The sequence below is a fragment of the Chelonoidis abingdonii genome, chromosome 14, assembly GCF_003597395.2.
Source record: "Chelonoidis abingdonii isolate Lonesome George chromosome 14, CheloAbing_2.0, whole genome shotgun sequence".
NCBI classification, from domain to species: Eukaryota; Metazoa; Chordata; order Testudines; family Testudinidae; genus Chelonoidis; species Chelonoidis abingdonii.
This window is the reverse complement of record NC_133782.1, coordinates 33,195,969-33,207,679: the sequence shown is the minus strand read 5'-3', so window position 1 is coordinate 33,207,679 and position 11,711 is coordinate 33,195,969. Positions and strand designations below refer to the sequence as shown.

The 11,711-nt window shown below is 64.1% G+C and overlaps 1 protein-coding gene across 1 annotated transcript in view; it reads right to left on the bottom strand.

Annotated features, from left to right (window-relative positions):
• Window positions 1-11,439, bottom strand: part of LOC116831105 (rho guanine nucleotide exchange factor 40-like) — a 37,004-nt gene extending 25,565 nt beyond the window's left edge. Inside the window, exons 1-10 of the mRNA XM_075072429.1 lie at window positions 11,389-11,439; window positions 9,389-9,586; window positions 8,096-8,976; window positions 4,499-4,604; window positions 3,276-3,984; window positions 2,010-2,127; window positions 1,496-1,601; window positions 907-981; window positions 512-628; window positions 200-298 (exon numbers count right to left, since the gene is read on the bottom strand). Of these exons, the coding sequence (XP_074928530.1) occupies window positions 200-298; window positions 512-628; window positions 907-981; window positions 1,496-1,601; window positions 2,010-2,127; window positions 3,276-3,984; window positions 4,499-4,604; window positions 8,096-8,976; window positions 9,389-9,586; window positions 11,389-11,439 (2,460 nt within the window). The remainder of the gene's footprint in view (window positions 1-199; window positions 299-511; window positions 629-906; window positions 982-1,495; window positions 1,602-2,009; window positions 2,128-3,275; window positions 3,985-4,498; window positions 4,605-8,095; window positions 8,977-9,388; window positions 9,587-11,388) is intronic.
• Between the last annotated feature and the right edge of the window lie 272 nt (window positions 11,440-11,711).

Sequence of the window (11,711 nt, the reverse complement as noted above, 5' to 3'; positions counted from 1 at the left end):
AGAGGTTTTTAAGGTCAGGCTTGACAAAGCCCTGGCTGGGATGATTTAGTTGGGAATTGGTCCTGCTTTGGGCAGGGGTTGGACTGGATGACCTCCTGAGGTCCCTTCCAACCCTGATATTCTATGAGGGCCAAGGGGCACCGAGCTGCAAGGGGACCCAGAGTGTGGGGGAGGTGAGCTGCATGGAGGTGTCACGTACCTCGTCACTCTCGGCCAATTCCAATGCCTCCAACTCAGCACTGGCCGCTTGCACCGACTGGATCACGCCCTGGCAGAGCCCGCAGAGCCGCTCCAGCGCCTGCAGGGAGAGACAGTGGGCAGCAAGGCGGACACAGACCCCTGGAGGAGATGGCGGGAAGGGGGACTGGGGTTCAGCCACGGGTACTGTGGGGGGGGGGGAATGTGCCACTCCTAGTTACATGGGAGGCTGTGTGACAGATTGCTGCCAGGGGAGGGGGGTGTGGAGGTGTTGGGGTGCTGGAGGGCTATGGGGGTCACTCCTAGCTCTCACTTGGCACATCTTCACCCACTGGGTCTGTGAGTGCTGCAGGGTCCCGCCCAGAGTCGTTTGCAGCTGCTCCGGGTCCAAGAACTGGGGCAGGTCACCTGGGGAGAGCACGAGTGCCTCCTGGGAAAAGGAGCAGGGCGTCACCAAGCAGGGAATCCCCACTGCCTCCCCCAGCTAGGGGAAAACCTGCCACCCCTCTGCTACCGGCCAGGGATCCTCTTCCCATTATCCCCCCCATAGGGAACCCCCCACACACCCTACCAGCTGCTCTTGCCAGGCAGGAAACCCCTCCCATTATCTTCCCCCCTCCAGGCAGCGAATCCCCCCCACACTCTCCCAGCACTCTCACTCTAGTTCAGGTGCTGTCAGTCCTTTCTACCCTACCCTGATGCCTCTACCTGAATGAGGGGCAGCTCCTTGCCCTCCGGTGGGGCCAGCACCAGCAGGCGGCTCACAGGAGCTGGTGAAGCCTCCTGCAAGGTGAGAAGAAATCAGGCTGCCACCCCAGTGCCCAGGGTAAGGGAGGGGGGCAGGCAGGGGGCAAAGGTGTTCCTTGGAGTCCTTGCAGGGCTGGCAGAAGGGTGGGGAGGGGCCATGCATAGAAAGTGCAGGCAGTGGGGGGAGCTTTGCACCATGGGGGGGAGGAGTTACTGTGGGGCAAGGGGCAGCATGGGGCCATGTGGGGGGCAGTGCAGGCTGTAGGCAGGGAGCCATGCGCCGTGGGGCAGGGCAGGAGAAGCAGCATGGTACCATGTGGGAGGCAAGCAGGGTGGGGGGAGGGGTCATTGCAGGGGAAGCTGGGTGGCTGTGTTGGGTGCTTGCAGGATTGGCAGCCGTGCAGGAGGTGATGAGGCGATGAGGCAGGGCCGGGCTCCATGGGCAGACTGGGGGTCGGTGGGGGGGAGAACCAGAGAACCGTTAAAGGGGGTAGGAAGGGGACTGTGCAGGTGGAGGTGGCAATGCTGGGGGGTCTGTCTGGGGTGGTACCTGCAGCTCCTGCAGGGCTGGCAGCAGTGCAGGGGGTTGGGGGGGCAGAGCCCCCCCTTGCCGCAGATCCAGCAGCACCGTCAGCCCCAACTCCTGCTGCTCCTTCCTACAGGGGAGAGGACAGTGAGGGGTTAATGGGGTGACAGCTCTCGCCCCCAGTAGGGGATAGGGCGAGGTGTGCAGCATGGGGCAGTTGTGGGGTTGGTGTAGGGAGCATGGGGGTTTATGTAGGGAGGACGGTGTGAGAAGTGGGGATGAGGCTGTGGGGGAAGGAGGAGTGCGGGCGGTGTGGAAGGAGCTAGTGTGGGGGAAGGCATTAAAAGTGGAGGGGTCATATGTGGGAGGACTGGGGTCTCCCCGTTGGTGTTACCTGAGCAGCAAGTGCAGGTATCACAGGGCCTGGCTCAGCTCCCCCTGCACTGGGAGGGGTTGGCAGGGATACATGGGGGAGGTGGTGTAGGGACGAAGGGGGATGGATGTGGGAAGACTGGGATCTCCCTGGTGCTGGCATTACCTGAGCAGCGAATGCAGGTACCGCAGGGCCTGGCTCAGTTCCCTCTGGGCTGGGGCCGGCTCCCCTAGGGGCTGGGGGGTGACAGTCAGCAAGGCCCTTCCCATCCTGTCTACTCCGCCTGCAGGGGCAAGGTAGGGTGAAGGAGGCCGTGAGCCTGGGCAGGGCCCATGACACACACACACACACCCACCCCAGGAGCAGGCAGAGGGAAGACAGCTGTGGGGCAGCCCTAGGGTGGTGGGAGTGAGCAGTTCTATTCTGTGCTCCCAGAAGCCGGGCCAAGCAAGGAGAGCGGCTGCTTGGGGTCTTCCCCTGTGCTTGGTGTGAGCTAACAGGTGGCAGAAGGGGAGTCTCTCTTCCCCACCACCCCACAAAGGGGAACAGAGGATCCCAGACGAAAATGCTCCTCCATGATCCCTACAGGACCCCTCCCTGCTGTACTGGACTCTCCACTCCCCCCACAGCAGGAGCCCCCATTCCCCCCCGGCCCTTACTCTGTTCCCCTGCTGTGCCAGGCACTCTAGCTCTGCTACTTGGGAGATGCTCAGCTGTAGAAAACTCCTGCCCCAGACAGCCAGGCCACTGCACTGAACCTAGGAGCAGCCTTTACAGCCACAGCCTCCTTCCCGCGCCACAGCTCTCCACGAGGCCGCCAGCCCCATGCCACGTGGGGCACTGGGCAGAGGGGCATGGCCAGCACAGCGTGACACACAGGGCTCGCATGCTCTGTTCAATTGCCCCAGTAACTGAGGGCCAAGCTCTGGCTCTGACCCCTGCCCCATGGGCTGCACCCACATTACTGTATCTGCCTGTAAAGGAGGGCCTGAGGCCAGGCTGCCTGGGAAGGGAATGGAAAGAATGAACAAGAATCACGAGGGTGCAACTCAGGAGCCCCAGCCAAGGGACTCCAGGCCCCTTGGACACATTTTGCCCAAGACCAAAGCAGCCCCAGACCCCAGGACCTCCTAGCTGCCAGCCAGCGCCCTCTCTGCTGGGCCCCAGTCCATCCGGCCATCAGCACTGCACCAACGTTGAGTTTTCCTTGGCCTGGCCGGCTCCAGGACGCCGGGTTTGTCCAGGGCCCAGGCAGCTCCCTCAGTGCACTTAGGCTGACAGGGCACCAGGCCCAAGCGGAGGAGGAGAGTGACCGCTTCAAGGCGACAGGAGGGGCATGAGGGTGGCAGTGCTGCTACACCAGGCTCCGGGGTGCCAGCCCTCCCCCGTCCACATGCCTAGCCGCTAACCAGCCTAGGCCCAGGCACTCACCTGTCAGCTGGAAGATGCCTGAGTGCAAAAGCTCCCAGTCTACATCTTGCCCCACAGGGGCCGAGGTGGGGGGCAAGGATTCCACGGGGCAGCTGGTTCTTGCACCTCCCGTGACGGGCAAAGCACTCTCCACAAATGGGGCTGCACCAGCACCAACAGCCTCCGTCCTCTCCAGGGATTCGGGGGCAGCCTGTTCCTCTGCGCCGGTGGGGACTGCAGCCTCTGCCAGGGCAGCTGTGAGGGCCCCCAACCCGGGGCAGTCAGCACAAGTCTCTTCCTCTGGGCTTGGGGAGATGGCCCCCTCTTCTGGGGTGGGGGCTATGGAGAGTCTGGTGCCAGAGGGGCTGTCTGGCTCTGTGCTGCTGGGGGGGATGGCCCCYTCTCCTGGGKTGGGGGCAATGGGGAGTCCGGTGCCAGAGGGGCTGTCTGACTCTGTGCTGCTGGGGGGGATGGCCCCTTCTCCTGGGGTGCGGGCAATGGGGAGTCCAGTGCCTGAGGCATTGCCCCCATTTGTGCTGTTGGGGAGAACACTCGCTTCTCCTGGGGTGATGGCAACAGGCTGTCTGGTGCCAGAGGGGCTGCCTTCTTCTTTGGTGCTGGGGGGGACACCCCCCTCTCCTGGGGTGGGGACAACAGGGAGTCCAGTGCCAGCAGGGATACCCCCCTCTTTGGTGCCAGCCGGGGGGCTCACAGGAGCTGGTGAAGCCTCCTGCAAGGTGAGAAGAAATCAGGCTGCCACCCCAGTGCCCAGGGTAAGGGAGGGGGGCAGGCAGGGGGCAAAGGTGTTCCTTGGAGTCCTTGCAGGGCTGGCAGAAGGGTGGGGAGGGGCCATGCATAGAAAGTGCAGGCAGTGGGGGGAGCTTTGCACCATGGGGGGGAGGAGTTACTGTGGGGCAAGGGGCAGCATGGGGCCATGTGGGGGGCAGTGCAGGCTGTAGGCAGGGAGCCATGCGCCGTGGGGCAGGGCAGGAGAAGCAGCATGGTACCATGTGGGAGGCAAGCAGGGTGGGGGGAGGGGTCATTGCAGGGGAAGCTGGGTGGCTGTGTTGGGTGCTTGCAGGATTGGCAGCCGTGCAGGAGGTGATGAGGCGATGAGGCAGGGCCGGGCTCCATGGGCAGACTGGGGGTCGGTGGGGGGGAGAACCAGAGAACCGTTAAAGGGGGTAGGAAGGGGACTGTGCAGGTGGAGGTGGCAATGCTGGGGGGTCTGTCTGGGGTGGTACCTGCAGCTCCTGCAGGGCTGGCAGCAGTGCAGGGGGTTGGGGGGGCAGAGCCCCCCCTTGCCGCAGATCCAGCAGCACCGTCAGCCCCAACTCCTGCTGCTCCTTCCTACAGGGGAGAGGACAGTGAGGGGTTAATGGGGTGACAGCTCTCGCCCCCAGTAGGGGATAGGGCGAGGTGTGCAGCATGGGGCAGTTGTGGGGTTGGTGTAGGGAGCATGGGGGTTTATGTAGGGAGGACGGTGTGAGAAGTGGGGATGAGGCTGTGGGGGAAGGAGGAGTGCGGGCGGTGTGGAAGGAGCTAGTGTGGGGGAAGGCATTAAAAGTGGAGGGGTCATATGTGGGAGGACTGGGGTCTCCCCGTTGGTGTTACCTGAGCAGCAAGTGCAGGTATCACAGGGCCTGGCTCAGCTCCCCCTGCACTGGGAGGGGTTGGCAGGGATACATGGGGGAGGTGGTGTAGGGACGAAGGGGGATGGATGTGGGAAGACTGGGATCTCCCTGGTGCTGGCATTACCTGAGCAGCGAATGCAGGTACCGCAGGGCCTGGCTCAGTTCCCTCTGGGCTGGGGCCGGCTCCCCTAGGGGCTGGGGGGTGACAGTCAGCAAGGCCCTTCCCATCCTGTCTACTCCGCCTGCAGGGGCAAGGTAGGGTGAAGGAGGCCGTGAGCCTGGGCAGGGCCCATGACACACACACACACACCCACCCCAGGAGCAGGCAGAGGGAAGACAGCTGTGGGGCAGCCCTAGGGTGGTGGGAGTGAGCAGTTCTATTCTGTGCTCCCAGAAGCCGGGCCAAGCAAGGAGAGCGGCTGCTTGGGGTCTTCCCCTGTGCTTGGTGTGAGCTAACAGGTGGCAGAAGGGGAGTCTCTCTTCCCCACCACCCCACAAAGGGGAACAGAGGATCCCAGATGAAAATGCTCCTCCATGATCCCTACAGGACCCCTCCCTGCTGTACTGGACTCTCCACTCCCCCCACAGCAGGAGCCCCCATTCCCCCCCGGCCCTTACTCTGTTCCCCTGCTGTGCCAGGCACTCTAGCTCTGCTACTTGGGAGATGCTCAGCTGTAGAAAACTCCTGCCCCAGACAGCCAGGCCACTGCACTGAACCTAGGAGCAGCCTTTACAGCCACAGCCTCCTTCCCGCGCCACAGCTCTCCACGAGGCCGCCAGCCCCATGCCACGTGGGGCACTGGGCAGAGGGGCATGGCCAGCACAGCGTGACACACAGGGCTCGCATGCTCTGTTTAATTGCCCCAGTAACTGAGGGCCAAGCTCTGGCTCTGACCCCTGCCCCATGGGCTGCACCCACATTACTGTATCTGCCTGTAAAGGAGGGCCTGAGGCCAGGCTGCCTGGGAAGGGAATGGAAAGAATGAACAAGAATCACGAGGGTGCAACTCAGGAGCCCCAGCCAAGGGACTCCAGGCCCCTTGGACACATTTTGCCCAAGACCAAAGCAGCCCCAGACCCCAGGACCTCCTAGCTGCCAGCCAGCGCCCTCTCTGCTGGGCCCCAGTCCATCCGGCCATCAGCACTGCACCAACGTTGAGTTTTCCTTGGCCTGGCCGGCTCCAGGACGCCGGGTTTGTCCAGGGCCCAGGCAGCTCCCTCAGTGCACTTAGGCTGACAGGGCACCAGGCCCAAGCGGAGGAGGAGAGTGACCGCTTCAAGGCGACAGGAGGGGCATGAGGGTGGCAGTGCTGCTACACCAGGCTCCGGGGTGCCAGCCCTCCCCCGTCCACATGCCTAGCCGCTAACCAGCCTAGGCCCAGGCACTCACCTGTCAGCTGGAAGATGCCTGAGTGCAAAAGCTCCCAGTCTACATCTTGCCCCACAGGGGCCGAGGTGGGGGGCAAGGATTCCACGGGGCAGCTGGTTCTTGCACCTCCCGTGACGGGCAAAGCACTCTCCACAAATGGGGCTGCACCAGCACCAACAGCCTCCGTCCTCTCCAGGGATTCGGGGGCAGCCTGTTCCTCTGCGCCGGTGGGGACTGCAGCCTCTGCCAGGGCAGCTGTGAGGGCCCCCAACCCGGGGCAGTCAGCACAAGTCTCTTCCTCTGGGCTTGGGGAGATGGCCCCCTCTTCTGGGGTGGGGGCTATGGAGAGTCTGGTGCCAGAGGGGCTGTCTGGCTCTGTGCTGCTGGGGGGGATGGCCCCCTCTCCTGGGGTGGGGGCAACGGAGAGTCTGGTGCCAGAGGGGCTGTCTGGCTCTGTGCTGCTGGGGGGGATGGCCCCTTCTCCTGGGTTGGGGGCAATGGGGAGTCCGGTGCCAGAGGGGCTGTCTGACTCTGTGCTGCTGGGGGGGATGGCCCCTTCTCCTGGGGTGGGGGCAATGGAGAGTCTGGTGCCAGAGGGGCTGTCTGGCTCTGTGCTGCTGGGGGGGATGGCCCCCTCTCCTGGGGTGGGGGCAACGGAGAGTCTGGTGCCAGAGGGGCTGTCTGGCTCTGTGCTGCTGGGGGGGATGGCCCCTTCTCCTGGGTTGGGGGCAATGGGGAGTCCGGTGCCAGAGGGGCTGTCTGACTCTGTGCTGCTGGGGGGGATGGCCCCTTCTCCTGGGGTGGGGGCAATGGAGAGTCTGGTGCCAGAGGGGCTGTCTGGCTCTGTGCTGCTGGGGGGGATGGCCCCCTCTCCTGGGGTGGGGGCAATGGGGAGTCCGGTGCCAGAGGGGCTGTCTGACTCTGTGCTGCTGGGGGGGATGGCCCCTTCTCCTGGGGTGCGGGCAATGGGGAGTCCAGTGCCTGAGGCATTGCCCCCATTTGTGCTGTTGGGGAGAACACTCGCTTCTCCTGGGGTGATGGCAACAGGCTGTCTGGTGCCAGAGGGGCTGCCTTCTTCTTTGGTGCTGGGGGGGACACCCCCCTCTCCTGGGGTGGGGACAACAGGGAGTCCAGTGCCAGCAGGGATACCCCCCTCTTTGGTGCCAGCCGGGGCATCCTCCACCCCTGCCCCAGGAGACTCAGGCTCCTTCCAATCCATACTGGTGCGGCAGCCACTCCCTCCCCACTTTCTCCTCCTGCGGTTGCCCTTGGCAGACCGGTGTGGCAGCCCTGGAGCAGAGTCCCCAACGGCTCCTTGCTGGGGGCTAGTCCTGGCTCCTGGTGGTTCTGCTCTGGCTGGACTCCGGTCCTGGCTGGGAGCCTCGGGCCGGGGGCTGCTCAGCCTTGGAAGGCCTTGGCTCTGTTCCCGTAGCCTGGGGTTAGGCCATGCAGCTCGCCCTGCCGCCTGCCCCGCTCCCTGACTGAGCCCCTGCACCTCAGCCACAGTGCTGGGCTGGGGAGAGATGGCTGGGGGGCCAGGGTCCCTGCTCCCCTGTACCTCCCTGGGGCTGCAATCCCCTCCTTGCTGCCTCTCCCCAGGGACTCCATCTTGCTGCTTCTCCTCAGGGTCCCTGCTCCGCTGCTCCTCCTCAAGGCTGCAATCCCCTCCTTGCTGCCTCTCCCCAGGGACGCCATCCCACTTCTTCACCTCAGAGTCTCCGCCCCACTTCTTCTTGAGGCTGGGATCCCCTCCCCGCCACCCCTCCGGAGGGTCCCCACCCTGCTGCTCATCCCCCAGGGTGGGATCCCCTGCCCTCTCCCCAGTGTCTCCTCCCCACCATCTCTCCCTAGGCAGAAGCCCCTCTTTGCCCCGACTCTGTGCTGCCACTTTGTGTACAGGGCCCCCCCGATCCTGCCCATCCCCCTGGCTGGCCCTCAGCCCTCCAGTCTCCCTGTATGGCCTCTGTAGGTCCCAGCCCCGCAGGAGCCCTGCTTGGCCGGGATCCGCCCCTGGCCGCCCCCCTTCCCAGGTTCTGCGGGGCCGGTTCCTGGGCAGAGTCTCCTCCCGACTGGGCTTGTGGTGCAGCCAGGCACGGTGGCGCCGGTTGCGGCCCTTGCCCTGGCCCTTGCGGGCAGGCAGGGTACAGCTCTGGGAATTGGGGGACACTGGGGTTGGGGGGGCGTTGTGCCGGGGCATGCTGATTTCCAGGAGCTGCACATACTCCCCCTCCAGGCCCCCACCGTCTGCCTCTTGGCTCTCCCCGCCTGAGTGGCGCCCATCCCCAGGGCTGCGAGCCCCCAGCACCTCAGGGCTGGGGCCTGGCAGGCAACGCCGCCCCACCATGAAGCTGCCCTGGTGCAAGAACTGCGGGCAGATGAGTTCGGTCCAGGGCAGGCGCAGAATCCGCTCTTCAGCTGCCAGCAGGCAATGCTCCAGCCGCCCGGCCCGCCGGTCTTTGTTGATGCTGTTCAGCCACTCAGCAGTGAAGAGGAAGGGGTAGGTGTCAGGCAGCACCTGCAGCTCCTGCACGCTGCGCCCGTCCGGCGACAGGCACTTGAGCACCAGGCGGGGGGCGCGGGACAGGTAGGGGGTCACCTGCAGGTAGAAGTCACCAGGACACAGCTGCTGCCAGGGCAGGGAGCTGAGCTGCACCACCACCTTCTCGTGCAGACAGAGCGGCCAGCCCTCATGACAGAACACAAACCCTCTGTACTGGGCCTGACAGGAGAAAGAGAGAGAGTCAAGGGGGAGCACAACCCAGGGCACTCGGTCCTGTGCCTGCGAGGCCAAATGCACCTCTTCATGCACTGGGCCTGCAGCTAGGTCCTGGGCCTATAGCCGCATGCCCCCTCCACCCGCCGGGCCCGCGGACAGACCCACGCCCCCTCCACCCGCCGGGCCCGCAGACAGACCCACGCCCGCTCCACCCGCCGGGCCCGCAGACAGACCCACGCCCGCTCCACGCCTGCAGACAGACACACATCCCTCCATGCACCGGGCCCAACCCACAGACACATGCCCCTCAACACGCCGGGCCCACAGACACCTCCGCCTTCGTGTACCGTGCCAGACACACATCCTTGCACACACATACATATGGATGGACAGATGGAGGCACAGACAGACTCACACAGGCCTCCTGTTGAATGCGTGCCAGGATGTGCTTGGCAGGTATGAGGAACTCAATGGTGTAGCGCAGGGCATCCTCCCGGTATGTCCGCTCCACTACCTCGAACACCTGTCCTAGCAGCGTGGGTGCTGTGGCCACAAAGGGCGGGTACAGGGCTGAGAGCGTGTTCTGCACACAGTCCTCCACTGGCTCGGGCTCCTGCGGGGAAGGGCGACATGGCACTGCCCTAAAGACTAGCCACACTCCCCTCCCAGCTCAGAGAGAGAACCCAGGTTCCTGATGCACAGCTCCCAGACCCCCAGCTCTAACCCACTAGACCCCACTGCCTCTCAGCTCAGAGAGAGAACCCAGGAGTCCTAGTGCACAGCTCCCAGACCCCCAGCTCTAACCCACCAGACCCCACCGCCTCTCAGCTCAGAGAGAGAACCCAGGAGTCCTGGTGCACAGCTCCCAGATCCCCAGCTCTAACCCACTAGCCACCACCGCCTCTCAGCTCAGAGAGAGAACCCAGGAGTCCTGGTGCACAGCTCCCCTCTCAGACCTGGCCCAGCTGAGGCCCTGAGGCGTGGGACAGCATTGTGCAGCCAGTACTAAGCAGTACAGCTCCTGTTATGGGCCAGGGCCCTGCCCACGCAGGGGTGCCAAGCCCAGTCTTAGCTAGCGACCACATGAGCGCAGCTGCGCTAGGCTAAGCCAGGGGGCTGGGAGCCGAGCTCAGGCCCACGCACCAGCTGCAAGCCATTAACAGCACTGAGCTCATTCCTTCCGCAGCGCAGAGGGCCAGGAAACTGCCTCGAGGAGGGGAGAGCTCTGTCTAGACTCTGCTTCTCACACCCCACTAGCCTGCACCAGTGCCCCGTAAGGGCAGGGACCAGCCCTCGGCATCTATCCCCAAGTCCATATCCAACTCAGAGGGGGTCTGCCCCGCCCAGACATCACCTGAGTCCTCTGCCCCCCACAGGGCAGGCACTAGTTAGAGTTGGGGGGCTGGCCCCTGGCCATCTAGCCCCATCGCCATAACCCACTCAGGACATCCCCACAATGCCCCAGCCCCCTGCTTCCCACAACACTGGCCATGAGTGGGGGAATTGGAGAAGGAAATCTTTACTGTAGATGGAGAAACGCAACTTCCCAGTGCTGCGAGCTTCCTTGCGACAGTGCTCAGCTGGGAACTCCAGGTGATGTGGGCTTCCCCACACAGGGCCCAAATGGGGATCCCTGTACTGCAAGCTTCCCCTTGACAGTGCCCAGTCAGGGACCCCTGGCCCCAGGGCGAACCCCACCACCCAGCCCTCACCAGAGTGACTCTCTATCAGACAGACAGATGTACCCCTTCCAGTGCCCCACATCCATCTCCTATACAAACATAGCTCACAGGAGTGTCTCCTCCCAGCACTTGACATTCCCTGTGTGTGGGACGGGAGCAAGGATGACCAGAGAATAGAGTGAAATCCTGGGATAGATGGGGCAGGGGGGAGGCTGGGGGAGGCAAGTGAACCCCTGATAGCTGGAGAGTCTTAGCGAGAAGAGGGGTGGATGGGGGGTACCTACAGAGCCCTGGCCAGGCAGAAGGAGTGGAGGGGGCAGGGGTGCTGGAATAATTTTTATAGTGGAGGCGCTGAGAGCCATTTAACCAAACTGTAAACCCAGTATATAATGGAAACTTCTTCAAGCCAGAGGGTGTGGCAGCACCCACAGAACCCCTAGTTCCAGCACCTATGGAGGGAGGCTCCCGGGAAACCCTGGTCAGGCCAAAGGGATGGGCACCCAGTGAGCCTTGGCTTGGAGGGGACTGGATGGGGGATACCCAGGGGCCCATGGCTAGGTAGGGGGTTGGGTGGAGGATATCCAAGGGGCCCTGACCAGGTTAAGTTGGATGGGTATCCGGGGGCCCTGGCTGGGTAGGGGCTGGGTGGGGAGTACCCAGGGGGACGTGACTGGGGGGAGGATGGGGGTACTCAGGGGGACCTTGTCGGGGAAGGACGATCAGTGGGGGTTACCCGGGGGCACTGGCTGGGCAGGGACTGGGTGGGGGATACCCGGGGGCCCATGGCTAGGTAGGGGGGTTGGGTGGAGGATATCCAAGGGGCCCTGACCAGGTTAAGTTGGACGGGAGGCTATCCAGGGGCTCTGGCCGGGCAGGGGCTGGGTAGGGGGTACCCAGGGGACCCTGACCAGATTAAGTTGGATGGGGGTACCCGGGGGGCCCTGGCCAGGTTAAGTTGGATGGGGGGTACCCGGGGGCCATGGCCAGGCGGGGACTGGATGGGAGGTTCCCTGGGGGGCCCTGACCAGGTTAAGTTGGATGGGGGGTACCCGGGGG